Source organism: Chelonoidis abingdonii, chromosome 22 (assembly GCF_003597395.2).
Source record: "Chelonoidis abingdonii isolate Lonesome George chromosome 22, CheloAbing_2.0, whole genome shotgun sequence".
NCBI lineage: Eukaryota > Metazoa > Chordata > Testudines > Testudinidae > Chelonoidis > Chelonoidis abingdonii.
Window position 1 is genome coordinate 33320257 of NC_133790.1, and position 19895 is coordinate 33340151.

Here is a 19895-nt window from a genome sequence, read left to right on the forward strand (position 1 = left end):
AGCTTCCGCAACTGCTACATCATTTTCAGATAATTAGTGACTTTCATGGCCAGAGAGGTACTAGTCTTAGAGCTCATTAATCTCTGACACCCCGAATATCACATGGCCTCTCTCTATGACATCAATAGCTACTTTTGTGGTAGCAAAAAACATTCCAGATTTTATAAGGCATCTGTCGTCATTTATATATTGTACATCAGTGAATGGAACGAATCCACACGTCCTGGGGTTAGCGGGGGCCGGTGGGTCAGTTTTCCAGTGCTTGTTAGGAAGGGCTGGGCCCGAGGCAGACAGTTGGGACGGGACTCCTTCTGGCAAGAGTAGACGAATAAAAAAAAGAATCACATCAGATAAACACGCGCTCGCTCTTTTCTGCAAAAGGCCTTTGTGATGTCACTGACACACCCCTCCCTTTCTGTGCTAATGTCCTGCCCCTGGCCAGGCACTTTGGAGGTTTGAGCTACTCCCTGTGCATCACCCCACTCAAGGAGCGTTCGTTCTAGGCAGCAAGCCGGCTAGACAGGAAAACATCAGACGCTGCTCCCAATGCTACAATCAGTTTTTCAGAAATTAGTTGACTTTATGGCCAGAAGAGACCGTTAGAGCATCTAATCTGACCCCCTGCATATCACAGGCCTCCTGTATGACACAATAGCTACTTTGGGAGCAAACACATTCCAGAAAGGCATCTAGTCTTCATTAAATGACATCAGGAGATGGCGAATCCACCACTTTCCTTGGTAGCTTGTTCCTGTGGTGAATCATCCTCGCTGTTGACTATTTGTGCCTTATTTGTAATATGAATCCTTGGTCTGGTTCCCAGCCCCTCTCCAAGGGTTGCAGCTGTCTGGAAGTGCTGCCTTCCATGCCTTCCTCATTCACACCTCATTCATTCAACAGGGCAAACTGATTACCAAGTGGGGGGAAGATCTTATTCTACTTCTAGCAAAAAGACATTTTTCTTTTACCTTAATTATACTACCTTAGGGGCCCGCTATAACATATTACCAAAGTTCAATACAAAGTGATATACAAGTTATACAAAAATGCATAATGCAGAGATTTATCTACAACTGCATTGGTTGACTGCTGTGTGTAGTAATATAGTGATCCCTGGGTCTTTGAATGAGGCTTTATACTTCAGGGGGGAGAGTCGGGGGGGAGCGGCGAGTTTTAGGCGGGCGGGTTGGCAGAGGCAAGCAGTGAGGCAGCAGGGATTCTAGGGGCGGGCATGGGGGGTTCTGGCAGGGGAGGGGGAGAGAGGAGGTGAAAAGAGGTGAGTGGGGCACTGACTAGGAGGGACGCAGCAAGTCAGCACGGGGTTAGGGAGTGAAGAGGGGTGTGATGGTGAGATTGAGAGGGGAGGGGGTGGGTCCTATTTTACTGCTGTGATCTGGTCACCCTATGCACACTGTTTCTTTCCCCCTCTAAAGGCTTCCACACACTGTCAGTGCCTTGCTAGTGGGCCATGCACCGTGAGAGATCTCTTCTCTTTGTGTGTGACTGTGAGTGTTTCCCTTGTGTGTGAATTTATTCAACAAAATCTTGAGCTTCGTAATGGCTACCATGAGTGAAAAGAAAAAGAGAATCAGAGCACAGCATTTTCGACACTGAATGGACGAATAAATATGTACATACTGAGAATGATACAGTTACTGAAGTAAGCTTTCAAATTTCTAAGGAAATTGCTGCTGCTGGGAAATGCTTCACAGAAGGTGAGTTTTTAAAAAAGTATCGTGATTGCTGTATCTGAGTTATGTTCAGAAAAGAGGGGAATATTTGAGAATGTCAGTCTATCACGCATGACTATACAGAGAAGAATAGCTGACATTTCTACCAATATAAGTGATCAGTTAAAGCAGAGAGTCAGTGAATTCTGCTTTTACTCCCTAGCTATGGATGAAAGCACCGATTTAAAAGACACCACCCAACTTCTTATTTTTATTAGAGGTATTGATAATAACTTTGAAATTACTGAAGAACTTGCTGGCATGTGCTGCATGACAGGTCACACAACCGGAAAAGAAATGTCCAGTGAAGTGATAACGTCTATAAGTCAGGATAAGATTTCACAATCTTGGTGGCCATTTGTACTGATGGTGCTCCAGCTATGTGTGGAAAAAATGTTGGAGCAGTTACTCTTCTTGAAGAATTTATTGGGAGACAAATAACCAAACATCACTGCATTTACATCAGCAGGTTTTGTGTAGCAAAGTCTTAAAATCTGAGCATGTAATGTCAGTGGTAGCTTCCATTGCAAACTACATCCGTTCTAGAGGACTAAAACATAGGACGTTTCGAGCCCTTCTTGAAGGGGTAAACACTGATTGCAGTCACTTAATGTACCATATGGAAGTGAGATGGTTGAGTCGAGGAAAAGTGCTCCGCCGTTTCATTCCTTTGAAAGAGCAGGTAGCAAAATTCCTAGAAAATGGGCCAATAAAATTCCCAGAGCTTGAAAATGAGTCATGGAATCAAGATCTCTTTTTCTTTTGTGATATTACAGCACACCTGAATGATCTCAACATTCAACTTCAGGGGGAAAAAATCAACTTATATTTCAAATGTGTGCAGCAGTGAAAGCTTTCAAAATGAAACTGAAACTTTTCAGAAGTCGGCTGTCAAAAGGTGAAATGTGTCCCTTTCCCACTTGTGCACAGTGTATCCCTCAGCACAAACACGCTGAGTTAGGAGAAAAATACGCAAAGCACATCAATCTTTTGATTGAAGAATCTGACAGAAGACTTACTTTGTCTAAAGACAACGACGTCCAGTTGAAGCTGATTGAAGATCCCTTTTCTGTGGATCCAGAGGAAGTGCCACTAGATTTGCAGTTGGAGGTTACTGAACTTCAATGTTCAGCAGTTTACCGAAATAAGCACAGAGAAAGCAGCCTGCGGGATTTCCACAAATGTCTGGATGATGAAAAATACAAGAATCTTATTGAAGTTGCACTGAAAACATTCAGCATTTTTGGAAGCACTTACATATGTGAACAAACATTTTCCCACCACGAACATGAATAAAAACAAGCAATGTTCTTCTCTGACTGATGACCATTCGGAAGACATTATGAAAATATCCATTTCAAATATGACCCCTGAATACGACAAGCTTGTTGCCCAAAAGAGATATAATATCTCTCATTAAATTTGCAAGGTAATTATGAAAAGTACAAAGTTTTCTTTCAACAGGTGTTTTTCATTTTTCCATGATTCATAAAAAAAATAATTTAAAAAACTGTTTGCTTTAATTGAAAAATTCTTAATAAAGTACCCCCCCATCTTCCTTTTTGGCCCACAGCTGTTTCAGTGCGGTGGTGCTGGGGAAGGAGGGTTTGTTTCCACAGTGCAGGCAGCACTGTGTGTGTGTGTGTGTGTGTGTGTGTTTTGGTGGGGGTGGTGTTCTTCCAGCACTGGGCAGGGGGTGAGTTTAGCCCTCAGATGTTTTCTTTGAAGTAATATGGCCCTCACCGCTTTACGAGTTGTGCAGGCCTGCCCTAGAGGTTTTTATGATGTTGAGCTCCCTGGCAGATTCTCTGATGACTAACATGGGCTGAGTGCCAAGCAAAGGTTTTCCCACACTCACTGCATTCATAGGGTCGCTCTCCTGTGTGGATTCTCTGATGAGTAATAAGGTTTGAGCTCCGATTGAAAGTTTTTCCACACTCACTGCATTCATACGGCCTCTCCCCTTGTGTGGATTCTCTGATGTTCAGAAAGACCTGATCTCTGAGTGAAGTTTTTCCCACACTCACTACATTCATAGGGCCTCTTCCCTGTGTGAATTCTCTGATGTTTAGAAAGAGTTGAGGTGTTACTGAAGCATTTTCCACACTCATGGCATTTAAAGGGCCTCTCCCCCATGTGGATTCTCTGATGATTAATAAGGCTGAATCTGTGAGTGAAATTTTTCCCACACTCACTGCATTCATAGGGCTTCTCCCCTTTATGGATTCTCTTATGGGAAATAAGATGTGAGATGCGCTTGAAGGTTTTCTCACACTCAGTGCATTCATAGGGTTTTTCACCTGTGTGGATTCTATGATGCTCTTTATGGGCTGAATAGTCACATAAGTTTTTCCCACACTCAGTGCATGTATTTTTACTCTTTCCCATAAGGATTTCCTGCTGTGTTGTGGTTTCCTTGAGGTCCTTCTGAGTTCCTTCTCGTGAAATTAATTTACCCACTTTCTCCCCTGGCTGGTTTCCTTGCTCTTTTTCTGGTCTGTGCTGAATCTCACAGGAATTTCCCTGTTCATGACTCTTGGACACATTCCTTTTTGATCTTTGTGATAATTCTCTGTGTTTAGCCACTTGCTCAACATTTTCCTGCAGAGAATTCTGCTCCTCTTTCTCACGTACCATTGTATCACCTGCTGTGATAGAGACAAAAACCTCAGACAGGGATGGAAAGGGGAAGGCCAAACCAAAACAAGTGCTGGAGAGAGGTCAAATAAAAATCAGGAACTGAACTCCCCCAAACTCTTCCCCCAAATGTTGTAGTAGGATTTTATGTTTGTATTTTATATAATTTGGAATGAAGGATAATGAATAATTATGTAGCGTGCATTCAGTGTATTGGTGTATGATCTGAGCACATCCTGCCAGTCACCCTTTTCAAGTAACAGAAAGGAATGGCTAATGGGCCAGTGGGCAGAGATACATCAGCCAGAATCTCTGTCTGGACTGATTTCAAGGCAGTAACAGACCTTTGAGGGTCACCAATTTGTTGCAGGTTTAGCATTTTAAAATAAGTAAAAGAATGCCATGGTTGTTTTCTTTTGCAATGCAATTTGATGTTCCTGTGTAAAATGTTCTGTGTAAATTAATTCTGTTTTGTGTGTGAATAAGGAATGTACATGCTAAGTACATAAGTGTGAAGGTCATTGCTGAACCATATGTACAAGGGAGGAACTGAAGAAAACGCAAGGGTGCCAGGAAACAGGCACCTATCAGTGGGGACAAGATAGCTGTGATCAAAACCAGCCTAGGAGAACTCCGTGAGGGACTTGATGAAATAAAAGATAAAGGATGAGGACAATTTAAGAAAACAAGCATTCGTCAAATAACAATTGAATACAGCATGACGGTGCTAAACTCATTGGTCCCAATGAAGGAAAATCACTATATAATCAAGGTGCCTTGCTATGAAACTTTGGGTTCATCCTGCCAAGACTTCCCCGGAGCATTGTGTCATGACCAACGGAACCCAGCTCCTCCTACCCATGATCAACCTAGCTGGCCACTAGGTTGATCTGGACTATGGACTGGTAACTGTAACATCGACTGGCGGGACAGTGTTTGTGTATATATGTGTGTGTGTGTGGTGTGTGACTGAACACATATGCGAATTGTTCTATCTTCAATAAATGCAGCGTATTGCCTTTTCCCCTGAAAAAGATCCCATGTGCTTCTTATAAGCATAACAGGGTAACACCCACAAGGCAGCTAGATAGCACATCTTGGAGGGACTGTTCAAATTAAGTGGTTCATCAAGACACACTTGGTTGACAGTGGATTATGGGAGAAGCCCATCTACACTGAGTGGACTGTCATGTAGTCTGTCATGTGGACTGTCTGGAATCTACGTAATGGCTTCCTGCAATGACTGAGGGAAATTGGACATGAACATGTGACTTGCCCATGTGACTCCAAACTCCATCCTGTTGCTCTAATTTTTCACAGTAAGAACCCTGGGATGCCCTCCACATGGCAAAAGCTATAAAAGGCCCTGGAAACACCTCCATTTTGTCTTCAGTCCTGCTTCTTACCTCTGGAAGAACTTTGCTACAGATTGAAGCTCTGAGCAAAGGACTGAATGACCCATCCAAGCTGTAGATGTACTCCAGAGACTTGACTTAAGCCAACAGTTTATTCCACCACTGCTATAAGCCTGAACAAAGAACTTTGCCATTAATGTATGTAATTGATTCCCTTAGCCAATTTTAACTCTCACCTTTCTTTCTTTTTATGAATAAAGCTTTAGATATTAGATACTAAAGGATTGGCACCAGCATGATTTTTGGGTAAGTTTTAAGTTGTATATTGACCTGGGAGTGGCTGGCCCTTTGGGACCAGAAGTAACCATCATTTAATGACACTGGTTGTAAAGAACCACTAGTCTCTGAATCCAGTGTGTTTGGTGGTGTTATAAGAACCAGAATGCCTGAGAAAACTGCCTTTGTTTTCTTGTTAGCCAGTGTGGTGAAACAGGAGTTTACTTTTGTGGCTGGTTTGATCTATCTTATAAAAGGAGTACTTATGGCAACTTAGAGACTAACAAATTTATTTGAGCATAAGTTTTTGTGGGCTACAGCCCACTTTATCGGATGCATGCTTATGCTCAAATAAATGTGTTAGTCTCTTAGGTGCCATAACTACTCCTGTTCTTTTTGTGGATACAGACTAACACGGCTGCTACTCTGAAACTTATAAAAGAATAACTACCAGTTTTGGGTTGTGTTTGCCCTATTTCTCAGCAGTTCATCCTGAATTTGGCATCCTCAGTTGTGACTTGCTAAGGCTCGGTGACAGGGTGCCAAAGGAGGGGGCTGGATCATGGATTTACAGGGAGTTAGGTGACCCAGCCTTCATACAGTCTCCCTTGGGACCGCTCTCTGTTTAGGTTATGTCTAAGGTGCATCAGGAAGTCGGCCGCCTTCCAGGCTGAGTCTCACGCTGGTGTATTAAAAATGGCTGTGATGTTAGGGCTCCACTTGGAGTTCAGACCATCCAGCCCACTCACCCCCCGTCAACCCTTGGCTTTAGAACCCAAGCTACAAACCAACCAACAGCACCTACACCATTATTTGTAGTGAGGCAGCAAGGACTCTGGCTGGGAGGCAGCTTCCAGACGCAGTGCAGACACTCTTAATGAGTGACACGCTCACTTTAGCTTTTTCCAAGGGTGAACTCTGGTTCCCCTTAGAACCATAGAGTTAAAAGGGACCGCAAAGGTCATCTAATCTAACTCCCTGCCAAGATGCAGGATTTGCTGTGATTAAACCAGACTCCTTTTGAAAACCTCCAGTGAATAACCTTCCACCACCGCCCTAGGCGTCTGTTCCATTGTCCTACTGTTCTTCCAATTAGGAAGTTGTTCCTGAGATTTAATCTAAATCTGCTGTGCTGTAGTTTGAACCCACTGCCTCTTGTCCTGCCCTCTGTGACGAGAGAGGAACTGTTCCCCATCCTTTGTATGGCAGCCTGTAGTGGGGAAGCCCAGCAGGGACCACAACCTGCCCGTTGGGCTACAGAGCCAGGAAAGCCACCTCCACCCCTCCGGAAGCTGAGGGGCGGGACAGGAAGCAGAAGTACAAGAGGGGGCCCTGCAGCTCAGTTGGGCTGGAGCTGCCAAGGGAGACAGATGCTTATCACCCGCTGCCAGAGTGGGACACTGAGGACCCACTAGGGCTGCCACCAGAGGACTGGCCAAAGCTCCCAGGGTCACCAGCCAGTCGAGGTGCCAGTGAGCTGATGGGGCTGCCACAGACCACCAACCCGTGGAAATGGAGGCCAGAGGTACCAAACCCTGGGGATTGTAGGAAGTAGCCCCGGGAAACTAGACCATCGTCTGGCTGAGTGTTGGCCTGACACTAAGTAAGGGTGTTCTGGGTGGATTCCCCCTGATCCAGTGGTGGATTATACTGCCACTGTTAGGACCCGGGGCTGGGACCCAGTGGAGTCAGGTAGGCCAGGGTCCCCCTACCTCCTGCCACCCCACCTTTGGCCAGGAGGCCTGTGTTGGTCGACTGGCCGCCGAGCAAGGATGCTAGAATGTTTGGTGCTTGACCTGGGCAAAGCCCCTAACTGTTTGCTGCCCCACCCTGCCTGAGGGCCTGGGCTTGGAGACTTTGCAGCTCTGTCCTGAGACAGACCAGGAGGGACGGCCACATACGCTCACAACGCCTTTTGAGTATTTGAAGATCGCTGTTATATCCCCCCCATTAACTCATTTCCAAACTAAACACATCCAGTTCCATCAGCCTTTGCTCACTGGTTTGCGTTCCATCCCTTTGATCATCTTTGTCACTTGCCTTTGGATTCTTTCCAGTTTGTCTACATCCTGTCTAGTCACTGGGGACCAAAACTGGACGCAGGTCTCCCCCTGAGGCCTAACCAGTGCTGATAGAGCAGTACCATCACCACCTGTGATTTGCAGGCTATGCTTCTCTTAATGCATTTGCTTCTTTTTGCATTACCATCACGCTGTTGACTTCATGTTGAGGTTGTGATCCACCACAACTTCCAGATCCTTCTCAGCGGTGCTGCTGCCATGCCAGTTATCCCCCAGTCAGGATTTGTGCATTGGGTTTTTCTTCCCAAAGTGTAGCACCTTACACTTGTCTTTGTTGAATGTCATTGGTGTCTATAGCCCAGGTCACCAATTTATCACAATCCCTTTCAAGTTCTGCTCTATCCTCCAAAGTGTTGACAACCCCCCCTCCCTCCGCCCAGCTTAGTGTCATCTGCAAATCTAATCAGTATTCTCTTTATTCCTACATCCTGGTCATTAATGAAGATGTTAAATAGCAACAGACACAAAACAGATCCCTGTGAAACCCCATTTGAGAAATCCCTCCAATCTGACATCATTCCAATAACAGTTATTCTTTGCTTGCGGTTGTGTAACCAATTATATATCCACTTAATGGAAGTTCTGTTGAGCCTGCATTTCTCCAGCTTACTCATGAGACTGTGTCAAAAGCCTTTTTGAAGTCCAGGTCTATTTTAGCCACCAAACCAATTGCCCTATCAAAGAAGGATATCAGGCTGGTTTGTCATGCTATGTTCCTAGTAAATCCATGCTGGCTGCTACCGATTACCCCTTCATCCTCCGGGTATTCGCAAATTGAATGTTTTATACATTGCTCTAGTAGCTTCTCTGGTATTGAGGTCAGGCTGACTAGGTTCCAGCTTCTCTTTTTTCCCCTTTGTAAAGATGGGCACTATGTTAACCCTTCTCCAGTCTTCTGAGACCTCTTCTGTCATCTGAGTTTGCACATATTGCCAGAGGCTCTGAGATTCCATCAGCTAATTCTCGGCTGAACAGCAAGAAAGGAGGTGGGGGGCTGGTTTGGGGGATTAAGAGCTCTGTTATCAACATTTGAGCTGTTGAGCTTGAGCTGATGGCTGGCCATCCACAAGGAGTCATCAGAGGGAGGTGGAGATTTCAGTTTGGGCAGAAGGAGACAGGTCTGGAGTAGAGCAGTAGATCTGTGATTTATCAGCATACTGACCATAGCTGAATTTGTGTTTGGGGATGAGATTTCCCAGATATAAAGTGCAGAGGAAGTGACCAAGGACTGAGCCCCGTAGAACCCCCACAGAAGAGTGGAGTGGGGGTGAGGACGATCTTCCTAAGGACATGCTGAAGAAGTGGTTACAGAGGTAGGAGGAGAACCAGGAAGCAGACAAGATGTCAAGAAGACGACCATGGTCAGTGGTATTAAAGGCGGCTGACGGGTCAAGATGAATACAGGTGGAGCACTGGTTCTGAGCTTTGCTTAGGGAGAGGTCACTAGAGACTATGGCAAAAGCATTCTCAGTGGAGGGCCCCAAATATCTGCCTCCCTGAAACCTTCCCTTCCCACTGCCACCAGATCCTTCCTGCTCCTTGGAGCAAACACTCCCCATCCCCTTCCCACTATCCTCAGTCTTTTCCACTTCCAAGTATCCCAGATCGCCTACCCAATCCTCCCCCTCCAACAGCACCACTGCTGGGATCTCCACCCCTTTTCTCCATTCCCAGGCTCCCACTCCCTTAAACCAGCACATTCCCTGTTCCCAGGAGATTCTGTCTCTGATTTCTCACCTCCTCTTCCTTCCATGGTACCCATCCCTCCCTCATTCCCTCTAGTCTGCCACATCCCTATCCCTTTCCTCCTACTACACTCAGCCTTCCCTATGTTGTGGCATCCCACAAGCACTAGCTCCCCCATCATCTTCTCCCCTCCCACGATCGCTGCTCTCCTTCCCCCTACCCCCCAAGAACTCCTGAACAGGAACCTCACACTGCTCTCACAGTCATTGGTTGGTTGGGTCAAGAGGACATGCTGTGGCCACTGCCTCATTCACCTGAGTCGGAGCCGTACCACTGTTAACTTTCAGACTAGGTGTACTGTGCGTTTTGTTTGCATTCTGAAGGAGTTCCTCTTAGATGTTTCCCCCTGATTCCAAAATTTCAGGGCTGAGGGCAATATTTTAAAGTGTTTTAAAATCCACTTGCAGACTCTGGCCTCTTCTGAGCTGCAAAGTTTTGTCAGCATAGCTCTGTTTGTTAAGGATGCAAAAAAACACATCCTTAATTGATATAATTATGCTGAGAAAATCTCTCATGCAGACACAGAGTGCTGAAAGAGTCTATTAAAAAAATAAGGAAATTAAATGCCCATAACCTACATAAATACCAAGTACAGGTTGCCAAGTTCTGCTGCATGCCTTTCCACTAGGTGGGTGGTGGCTAAACTTAAACCTCTGATGAATGGCTCTATAAAGCTGGTGCAAAGCTTAACAAAGTAACAAAGGAAGTGGAGGTTTCTCTATTTCCTGAAGTCGTCAAGTCGCAGTGGATGCTTTTCTGGGGGAGGATTTAGTCCAACACAAGCTATTCAGCTCAGTACAGCAGTAACTGGGTGAAATTCTATGACCTGGGTTATACAGGAGGTCAGACTAGAAGACCTAATAGCCCTTTCTGGCCATAAAATCTATGATTCTACAATAGATATGAAGGACTAAGAACGTGCACCTGTCTGTGTTGTGTTCAGAGGTGGGAATCCCAGCATTTATCCAAATGTCTCCAGATGTGTGCACTGGGTCAGCTGTAGCTGTAACTGGATGGTGGTGGGACGAGTTGGAGCAGCTTGGCAGAGGTGTGACTGTCATATGAAGGAAGGTGCATGTGAACCCTGAGGGACCTAGTCTGCCCCATTTCAATGCACTCAGTGGGCTGTTGCTGAGACAGGGCAGAGCAGAGGTGGCATTGTGGGGGTGGCGTGAACCTTAACTTTTCATTTCCTCTTCTAAGGACGGACGGGATGGGAATCCTTACCCAGCGAGGTCACATTCTCATAGTTCTCCTGCATAACGTCTCTGCAGAGGGCTCTTTGACGGGGGTCCAGCAGAGCCCATTCCTCCCTGGTGAAATATACAGCCACCTCCTCGAAGGTCACCGGCCCCTGAAAGAGCAAGAGCCCCCCACTCACAACCTGCTGCCCCACTCACAGCCCCACTATTCATGGGGGAGAGGAGCCAATCAAATGGAAGCTCTGGCAGGCTCACAGTCAGCAGAGTCGCACCCCAACCCTGCTCAGAGCAGCCAGGAGACAAAACAGGAGGGGAGGCAGAGATCCCCTCCCCCCAGCAGACAGAAGGGGAAGGGTCTTCTCATTCATCAAACACCTACAAGCCAGAGGCTGATACGGGGGATGGGGCCCCCAGCAGGCTCCAGGGTCACTCCCCAGTAGGAATCCCAACAGACTTCCCATTGCCAGCAGCTGGAAGGAAGGGGAGGGGTTATCTACTCTAGGCCCCACTGGTGGGGAACCTCCCATCCCTCCTTCGAATCTCCTAGTAGCCTCTGGCCAGTAGGTTCATGTTCTCGCACTGGGAATCTGATACATTTCCCCAGCGCTGTCCAGGGTTCCCCCACCAGCCCCGTTCTATAAATAGGATAATTTCCTCCTCCAAACCCCATGGGTCTGTTCCCGGAATCCAGGACTTGGGTTAAACAATTCCCAGCAAGTTTATCACAGGCCTTGTCCCCCTCCCTTTCTCCACCCTGGGTATTTCCTGCCCCCATCCCACCTCCACACTGAGCTCCCCCAAAGATCCCAGGCTCTCAGTATTTCCTGCCCCTCTCCCTCCAGCAGGAACCCACTAGCAACCCCGCAATAATCCCTACCTGGACTGGCTCCACTACAGCCAGTTCCCTTCCCTGTCCCATGGAGGCTGGGACAATCTGGAGCCAAACGTGGGTGTTACTCTGCCACCTGTCAGGGTGAGAAGGGTGGACAGGGAAGATTTCAGAAGGACCTTTAGTTCTTGTCATATCATGATCTTCCCCGCCCCTTTCCCTGCACAAGATGTTTCTGACTCACCTGCTGGGAAAACATTCCATCACTTTATCACAGCTCAGACTCAACCCCTTCCACCAGCGTTAAACCCACTGTGCTAGTTTTAAAACCCTGAGGGCAACTCCCCCAACGGTGGGGACCAGGCGGAGGCAGGGACAGGACAAAGTCTGCCCAGTGTAGGTGGAGTAAATCAAATGAAGTTTGCTGGTGATAGCTGGAAGGCTTGGTCAATAGAGACAAATAGTGGTCCATGAAGTGGGGCTCACTTCCATTTTATGTATTATGTTCCTCACCCTCATGCTTCAGGGTTTCAGCCAAGACTGCTAGGGGTCAGGAAGGGACATTTCCCCCCTATGTATTTTTAGAAGGTTTTTTTCTCTCTTTCCTCTGAAGCTTCAGGAACGGCCAGAGAAGAAGACAGGATATTGGGCAGGATGAATCTCTCTCTCTCTCCCTCTTTGTGCTCCCATGCTCAGAGTCTAACTGATCATTATAGGTGAGATGGGGAAGAAATTTTCCCCCTGGGTCAGGTTGTAGGTGATCTGGGGTTTTTTCCATCTTCCTCTGCAGCCTGGGGTGTGGGGCACTCACTAGAATCACCCAGAAATATCTCACTTAACCATTTCCCTGCCACTGGAGGGGTCTGGGGCACTGGGGCACCTCGGTCCCTCCTATTCTCTGCCTGGGACATATAACAGTCTAGTCTCCTGTGGGCTGCAAGACTTTGGTCTCACTCCAGCTGTTGGGTTTAGTGGGCAGGTACTGGGGGGTGTTGGCAGCCAGTGCTAGACAGGAGGTCAGACCAGATGATCCAGTGGTCCCTTCTGGCCTTAGACTTTATGACTCTATGACTGGATGTGCGCAGGTTTGGGAGCTTGTGACCTGCCCACCCCCCACTTATTGCTCCTTCATTTTCTGTCTTTTCTTTCCCCCGTCCCCTCCCTCTGCCTGGGAGACTCAGTGACCAACGATCCCTGGGTTCCTTTGCTCTCCTGCAATCGCTGACAGCACTCAATGCTGGTTTGCATCAAAACTTTCTCCTTCGTCCCCATTTCTACTAACCACTGCAGGGGTTTCAGTCTCGCTGGCTGGGATACAGGCAATGAAAGGGTTACTGTGCACAGCTGCAAACTGCCTCATTTCACAGCTGAGATAAGTAAGCAAGTGCCACTTATTGGAAGCCAAATCTTTTCTGACCCCTGTACATTTACTATAAAAGTAAGAATACAACATGTATCCGTGCTGAGTCTATATATAACTTGTATATTTCAAGAGGCTGACAGAGAACACTGACCACAATGAACAGGGGAGTGCAGGAGTGGGGGAGTGAGGTTTTCTTTGCTTTAGATCATAATGAAACACTCAACATCTCACAGCCTCCTGACTGCCTTTCCTACCCCGGGTCACAAACACCACAGCTGAGAAACACCAACCTAGATCACTCTTTTGTATCGGCATTGACTACGCAATAGAAGAGAAGCTGCTACATGGTACCGGAGCAAAGCACGAATGAGCCAGTGCATGGAATAACGAAGAACCAACCCTGGAAATGTTAATTCCAGTAACACCATGTTTTGAAAACTCTCTGCCTACTTCAAGCTGTAAAAGGAAGACAAAAAGTTCATAAGATCTTACACCTACCCTTATAGCTAACAAGCTGAGTGAAAAGTGGTTAAATTCTTTCAGCCATGAAGCCATATCGGAAGATGACCAACAACAGAAAATTAAATTAGTCCAAACAAAATGGGGCTAATGATGTCATTCAGGGCCAGTACTAAGCTCTATGCTTGGTAAACAAGAAAACATGGCAACAAAGTTACCTAGGCCAAATTTGGCCTTAGGGACATGGTTTTAATTAGTAAACAAAATAATAAAAAATTAACTATGCCACCTACTTTTATTCCTTCTGGGACTTTTTAAAAGAGATGTGGGGGAGGAATCATCTCCCACCTCACCCCTGACATGGCAACACTGCAACTAAACTGACATATTTCCTTTCTGAGAGGCTTTGTTTTCATTATATTTTAATTTGTGTTCCCGCCTCTTTCTCCTCATGATGCACGTTCATTAATTTGCACTTAATGTTGATCACAATTCTGTCTTGTTTCTCAGAAAGGCTGTAAGGGCTTGTCAGTTAAAATATGTTCCAAAGAGACTCATTGCTCCCGTGATTAGTGACTTTCTTAAAGTCTCTCAGTGCTTGTAAGTTAAACTAGTTTTCTAAAAAGACCCCTCTTTTTAAGAGCTTACCCTCTTTCCCACAAGCCACTGCCTCTGTGCCTTTACTGTCTGGTGCAACACCTTCAAATAATTCTGCTGAGGATGTTTCCCAGAAATTAATCATCATCGGGATGGCTAGGACTGTATTGGGAGAAAAAAAATTAAGATTCTATCTTCAATGACTAAAATCATTCCAAGAAATATAAATTAATTTAAGGCCTAATGTAAGCATAAAAAAAATTTTAGAGCAAAAAAGTTAATTAAAAGAACCAACCAAACACTGCATTCTTAAAGTAGTGCAGGTTATGCAAACATATATATATATTTTGAATTGCTGTTTTAACCAAATTAGATGCTAATAGCTGTTTGATTTTTATCCTTTAAATAAATAAGCTACAACTTGCGTCACAAGAGGTAAATAGTGCACTAAAATAATTATAAGGCAGAAATGTGAATACATTACCAATTTAGAATCACAACAAAACCAGGCTATTTTTTTTAAAAAAACTCTAACTATACTAACAAACCTTCAGATAAATATATTTAAAAAAAATTCAGCCTTTGTACTTTTTTTTTGAAAAGTATCAAGCAGCCACTCAAACCCAGGAAAAGTTGTCAAAGCCCTCAGTGGTATTAATATTAATGCAATTAAACCTGCAAAATAAAATTAATGGAGTCAGTTAAAAATGCAATAATTAAAGAAAGTAAAGGCAAAAACATTAACGAGCACTAAGAAACCTGCCAAACACTTTAAATGCTTACGTGACATTGTTGAGCTAAAATATTTGAGAGACAAGTCAGTTGAAAATATAGTGGTGCAAGAGGAAAGTAACATCCCTTCCCATTGCTACACAGCTTCCAGGTGCTGGAGGCTGCGATCCCGGTGTTACCATGGTTATTGGGCTGAAATCTCCCCGTGGCCAGTCAGAGACAGACACGTAGCTGTGTCACTCCCCAGCCCCCATCGCAGCGTCTCTAGGGGAAGGAGAAGATGGGAGAGGTGAGAATTCAGGCCCTCGTATTAGATGGGGACAGAGATCAGAGGCCGATAACGCAGCCGCTGCAGACAGAGCCAGCCCCACAGGGCTGCTCCATGGGGAAGGGCGACTCGCTGAGCTGGGCTGTGAGATGGAGCCGAGGATCAGTGACATCACTAGAGTCCCCGACTCCTCCCCAGGGCCAGGGTCGCTCTAACCAGAGGAGACGCCACCCCCAGACTCCAATTCACTTTTGAATCCCAGCAACTCCTCCTGCAGCATGGCACTTTTCAGAGAGAAATCACTGAGTCTCTTCTCCAGCTCCGCAAATGACAGCTCTGGCTTCTGAAACGTCCCGTCCTCCCTGCTGGGGAAAGGAGGGGTGAGAAATAGGCCTGAGCCCCAGACCCAGAGCCCAGCAACCCCCAAACTCCAGGAAACCTGGATCTGAGCTTTGTAGCCTGAAATGGTCGTTGTCACGGTGAGTCACCTCAGCCCTGCGCTCCCCAGAGAGACGGAAAGTGGGAAGACACTAGAGCAAGGAACAGAGACATTGTTCAGGAGCTTTCTCAGGGACACTCTGGTTCTGTGGGGGGCAGAGCCACCCCCTACGCTGGTTTACAGCAGGAACCAGGGCTACCAGCACTGGGATTATGTGGAAAGGGAGGAGACACAGACCAAAGAGTGGGAAGGTCCTACATGCTGACAGCGGCCACAGACAGAGCCCAGGGCTCCAGCAGGGAATGAGCCTGGGTCCTTTAATGCAAAACCCCAGAACCCTTCAGCTGAAGCAGTAACTCTCATTCGCAGAGAGGGCCAGATTGCCCCTCTGTTATGGTCAGTGGCCCAGGGCATCAGGTTAGGACTCTGTGCCCTGCTCCATTCACAGCAGAATACCCACTGCTCTCCATGGGACACTCATGTACAAGGAACAAGGGGAGAATCTGCCCTTCGCATCAGAAATAAAATTTTAGTTCTTAGTATTTTGCCAAGTCTTTGTCTCTCACATTCGGTGTTACTCAGGAGGAAATCAGCCCCTTCTCGGACACCCTGTAGGACCCTGCTGGTTCTTCCCTGTGTTTCCCTTCCTTACCCACCCTCCTTTCTCCATTTCTCTCTTGCTTCCTTGTCATTGTGTCTCTCCTCTGTTCTTCCCTCCCTACAGCAACCCCCTATTCCCACTCTGCAAAAGTTTCACTTTTGCCCTCTCCCTGTTCCAGCTGCTCAAGTGATCAGCCAGGAAAGGCTGAATGTTGACATCAAAGTGTCATCATTTCAGTTGACACCCCGATGACATTAACAGGGGACAGGAGAGTTCACACTCTCAGAGCTACGGCTTCAGGCTGCTGGCAGCCCCAGCAAGGCAACGCTGTCTCCGTTTACACTGGGGAGGTGCTGAGGGTCAGCAACTCACTTTAACAAATGTGAAAGCTGAGATTCTGCACCCTTGGAATACGTGATCCGGCCACATCAGTCCAGGAGACAGGTCTGGTCTGTCCCATCGGCCCTGTGTCTAGCAGCCCTGCTGTGACCTCATTAGCGATCGGACAGCTAATGAGCTAACCAGCTCGTCTCCTACCTGAGTCAGCCACTAGGGGAGCCAGAATCACACGCTCCAAGGGCAGGGGGCAGCTTCCTATTCAGAGCAAGCAAACCTAACGGCCCATGAGGGGGAGCGAAATGGAGCCCAGGACTTACCTGCCCCCAGTGCTCCCAGCACCCTACAGAGGGAGAGAAAGAGGAGGCTGTCAGTGGGGGTGTCCCTGGGTGGGGAGGCCTCCTGCTCTGCAGGGGTCACCACTGAGGCCTCGGACAGTAGGGAATTTCAGGTTTACATTCCCAGAGCAGCTGCCCCCCCACCCCACCAGGGACTTTCCCCTACGCAGCCCCAGCAATCCCTGCGGGCAGGTCGCCACTGCAGGAATCTTCTCCCCGGGCACTTTACAGACAGAAGATATTTCTCTGCATTGAGAATCAAATTCCCCTCAGTGCTGAGAGACCCAGAAGGCCCCTGGCCCCACTAAAAGCATTAACCTGCCATGAGAAGGGCCTTGGGCCTGGCTCGGGACTTTAGCATGGTGGGGGAGGGGATTTCACCCTCCAAGTGCAAATGCAGAGAGTCATTTCCAGGAGAGAAGGTCTTGGGGCTGCAGCATCCAGGACTCCCAGGACCCATCCATGGCGCCGCTGCCAGACTCACTGTGTGACCTTGGGGAGGGCTCTGCCCCTCCCTCTGCCTCACTTTACCCATTTGTCCCATAGGGATAATGCCCCTGACCCCACTCTGTAAAGTGCTTTGGGGTCTAGGGTTCAGAAGCGCCCATAGAAATGCTGCGTATGATCATTGCAATGACAGCCTGACCTGCAGGATTTGCCTCAGCGGCTGCTGCCCCTTCTCTCCTCCCCTCTTGCTGAGCAGGGAAATCTCCCAGGACAGGCTGCAGACGCCCTCATCCCTTCTCTGGACAATGGCTCTCTCTAGTTCTTCCAGCCAGGCCAGCAGCCTCTGCTTCTGCTCCTCCAGAAACCCTTGCAGCTCCTTCCACTCCCAGACGATCTTCTGCCTCTTGGCTTCCGTCTGTTTCTGCAACAGGGAGAGGGCGGCTCAGTAACAGGGGAACACAGAACATAAGAACAGCCAGACTGGGTCAGTCCAAAGGTCCATCTAGCCCAGTAACCTGTCTTCTGACAGTGGCCAATGCCAGGTGCCCCAGAGGGAATGAACAAAGCAGGGAATAAGTGATCCACCCCCTGTCGCCCATTCCCAGCTTCTGGCAAACAGAGGCTACAGGCACCATCCCTGTCCATCCTGGCTAATAACTACTGATGGACCTATCTTCCATGCACTTCTCTAGTTCTTTTTTGAACCCCGTTAGCGTCCTGGCCTTCACAACATCCTCTGGCAAAGAGTTCCACAGGTTGACTGTTCGTTGTGTGAAGAAATACTTCCTTTTGTTTGTTTTAAACCTGCTGCCTATTACTTTCATTGGGTGACCCCTAGTTCTTGTATTATGAGAAGGAGTAAATAACACTTCCTTATTTACTTTCACCACACAAGTCATTATTTTATAGACCTCTGTCATATCTCCTCTCAATCGTCTCTTATCCAAGCTGAACAGTCTCAGCCTTTGTCTACACTGGCACGTCTCTCCTGCCGACAAACAGCAGCTACACTATCAGAGGGGTAGCCGTGTTAGTCTGGATCTGTAAAAGCAGCAAAGAGTCCTGTGGCACCTTATAGACTAACAGACGTTTTGGTGCATGAGCTTTCGTGGGTGAATACCCACTTCGTCGGATACATGCACAGGACTCTTTGCTGCTTTAGCAGATACACTGTGTGCCTGTTAGCAGCACGGCTGTAGCGACACAGACGTGTCGCTAAAAGCTGTGGCGTGTAGCCATAGCCTCAGTCTTATTCATCTCTCCTCAAACAGAAGCTGTTCTGGACCCTTCATCATTTTGTTGGCCTTCTCTGAACCTTTTCCAATTCCAATGTATTTTTTTTTTTGAGATGAGGTGACCAGATCTGCATACAGTATTCAAGATATGGAGGTACCATGGATTTATATAGAGGCAGTAGGATATTTTCTGTTTTATTGTCTCTCCCTTTCCTAATGATTCCCCACATTCTGTTTGCTTTTTTGACTGCCGCTGCAGATTGAGTGGCTGTTTCCAGAGAACTATCCACAGAGACTCCAAAATCTCTTTCTTGAGTGTTAACAGCTAATTTAGACCCCATCATTTTATGTCCATTTGATATTATCTTTTCCAATGTGCATTATTTTGCATTTATCAACATTGAAATTCACCTGCTCAGTAACTGGGGAAAACCATAAATGTGCCTCGGGGCGGGTGGCAGACTTATTTACCAGAACACAAGATCTCTTGCGGTGAGTGATGGGAAGTTCACTTATCCCAGGAAGGGAGGAAGGATCAGGGTCAGGATGAGCTGTACATCACAAACAGGAGGGACACTTCTCCCCAAAACCTCATCAACTTGCACTGAGCCAAATCCTCCATCTCTGCAGCCCACATTTCATCTCCTTCCTCCCCCTCCCCCCAGGAGCTAGAAAGGATCCCAGTTCACTGTGACATCCAGACAGCCTGTGGGCAGAGGCTCTGGGCTAACACAGACTGACCCTCTCCTGCCCAGCTGCCTCCTGCATCCTAAGGGCTTCATGTCATCCCCGTGTCTGACCCTGCAGGCTCCCTGGGCTCCAGTGGGGATGGGTCCCTAGCTGAGGCTGGCATTCACCAGGTCATTCTTATGAAAACCTAAGTGGCGGGGGGGCTCTGGGCACCTACCAGCAGCTCCTCGCTTTGCTGCTCCTCCTGGGCTTTGGCTGCTTCTCTCTCTTTTCCCAGAGGGGCCAGATGCTTTTGTGGTACCTCCTGGAAGAAGCAGGAGAGGGAAGGTTAGAAACTGCTGCAAACCTCCCAGCTGCCAGATTTCAGGGCCTGTCCTGCCCTGCAGACGCCTGTGCAGGGTCCCTGGGACTCAGACTGAGAAGAGATGGTGAAACAGGGAGCAGCTTTTCCAGAGGAAACGCAGGGCCCCAGGCTGCAGTGACAGGGGTGCAGCCCAACCCCCAGCTCCCCGGGGCCTCACCCACATCCCAAGC

At 47.4% G+C, this 19895-nt stretch overlaps 1 protein-coding gene across 1 annotated transcript; it reads right to left on the minus strand.

The window, feature by feature from the left end:
• Window positions 1-2139: 2139 nt before the first annotated feature.
• LOC116835656 (uncharacterized) lies at window positions 2140-19683 on the minus strand (the record flags this gene model as incomplete). Its single annotated transcript, XM_075060085.1, is given in 8 exon segments — window positions 2140-3697; window positions 3699-4378; window positions 11053-11179; window positions 11985-11992; window positions 15492-15637; window positions 16972-16994; window positions 17636-17857; window positions 19579-19683. Coding segments are annotated over 8 exon segments (1509 nt in total), but the record flags the coding sequence as incomplete, so codon positions are not given.
• Between the last annotated feature and the right edge of the window lie 212 nt (window positions 19684-19895).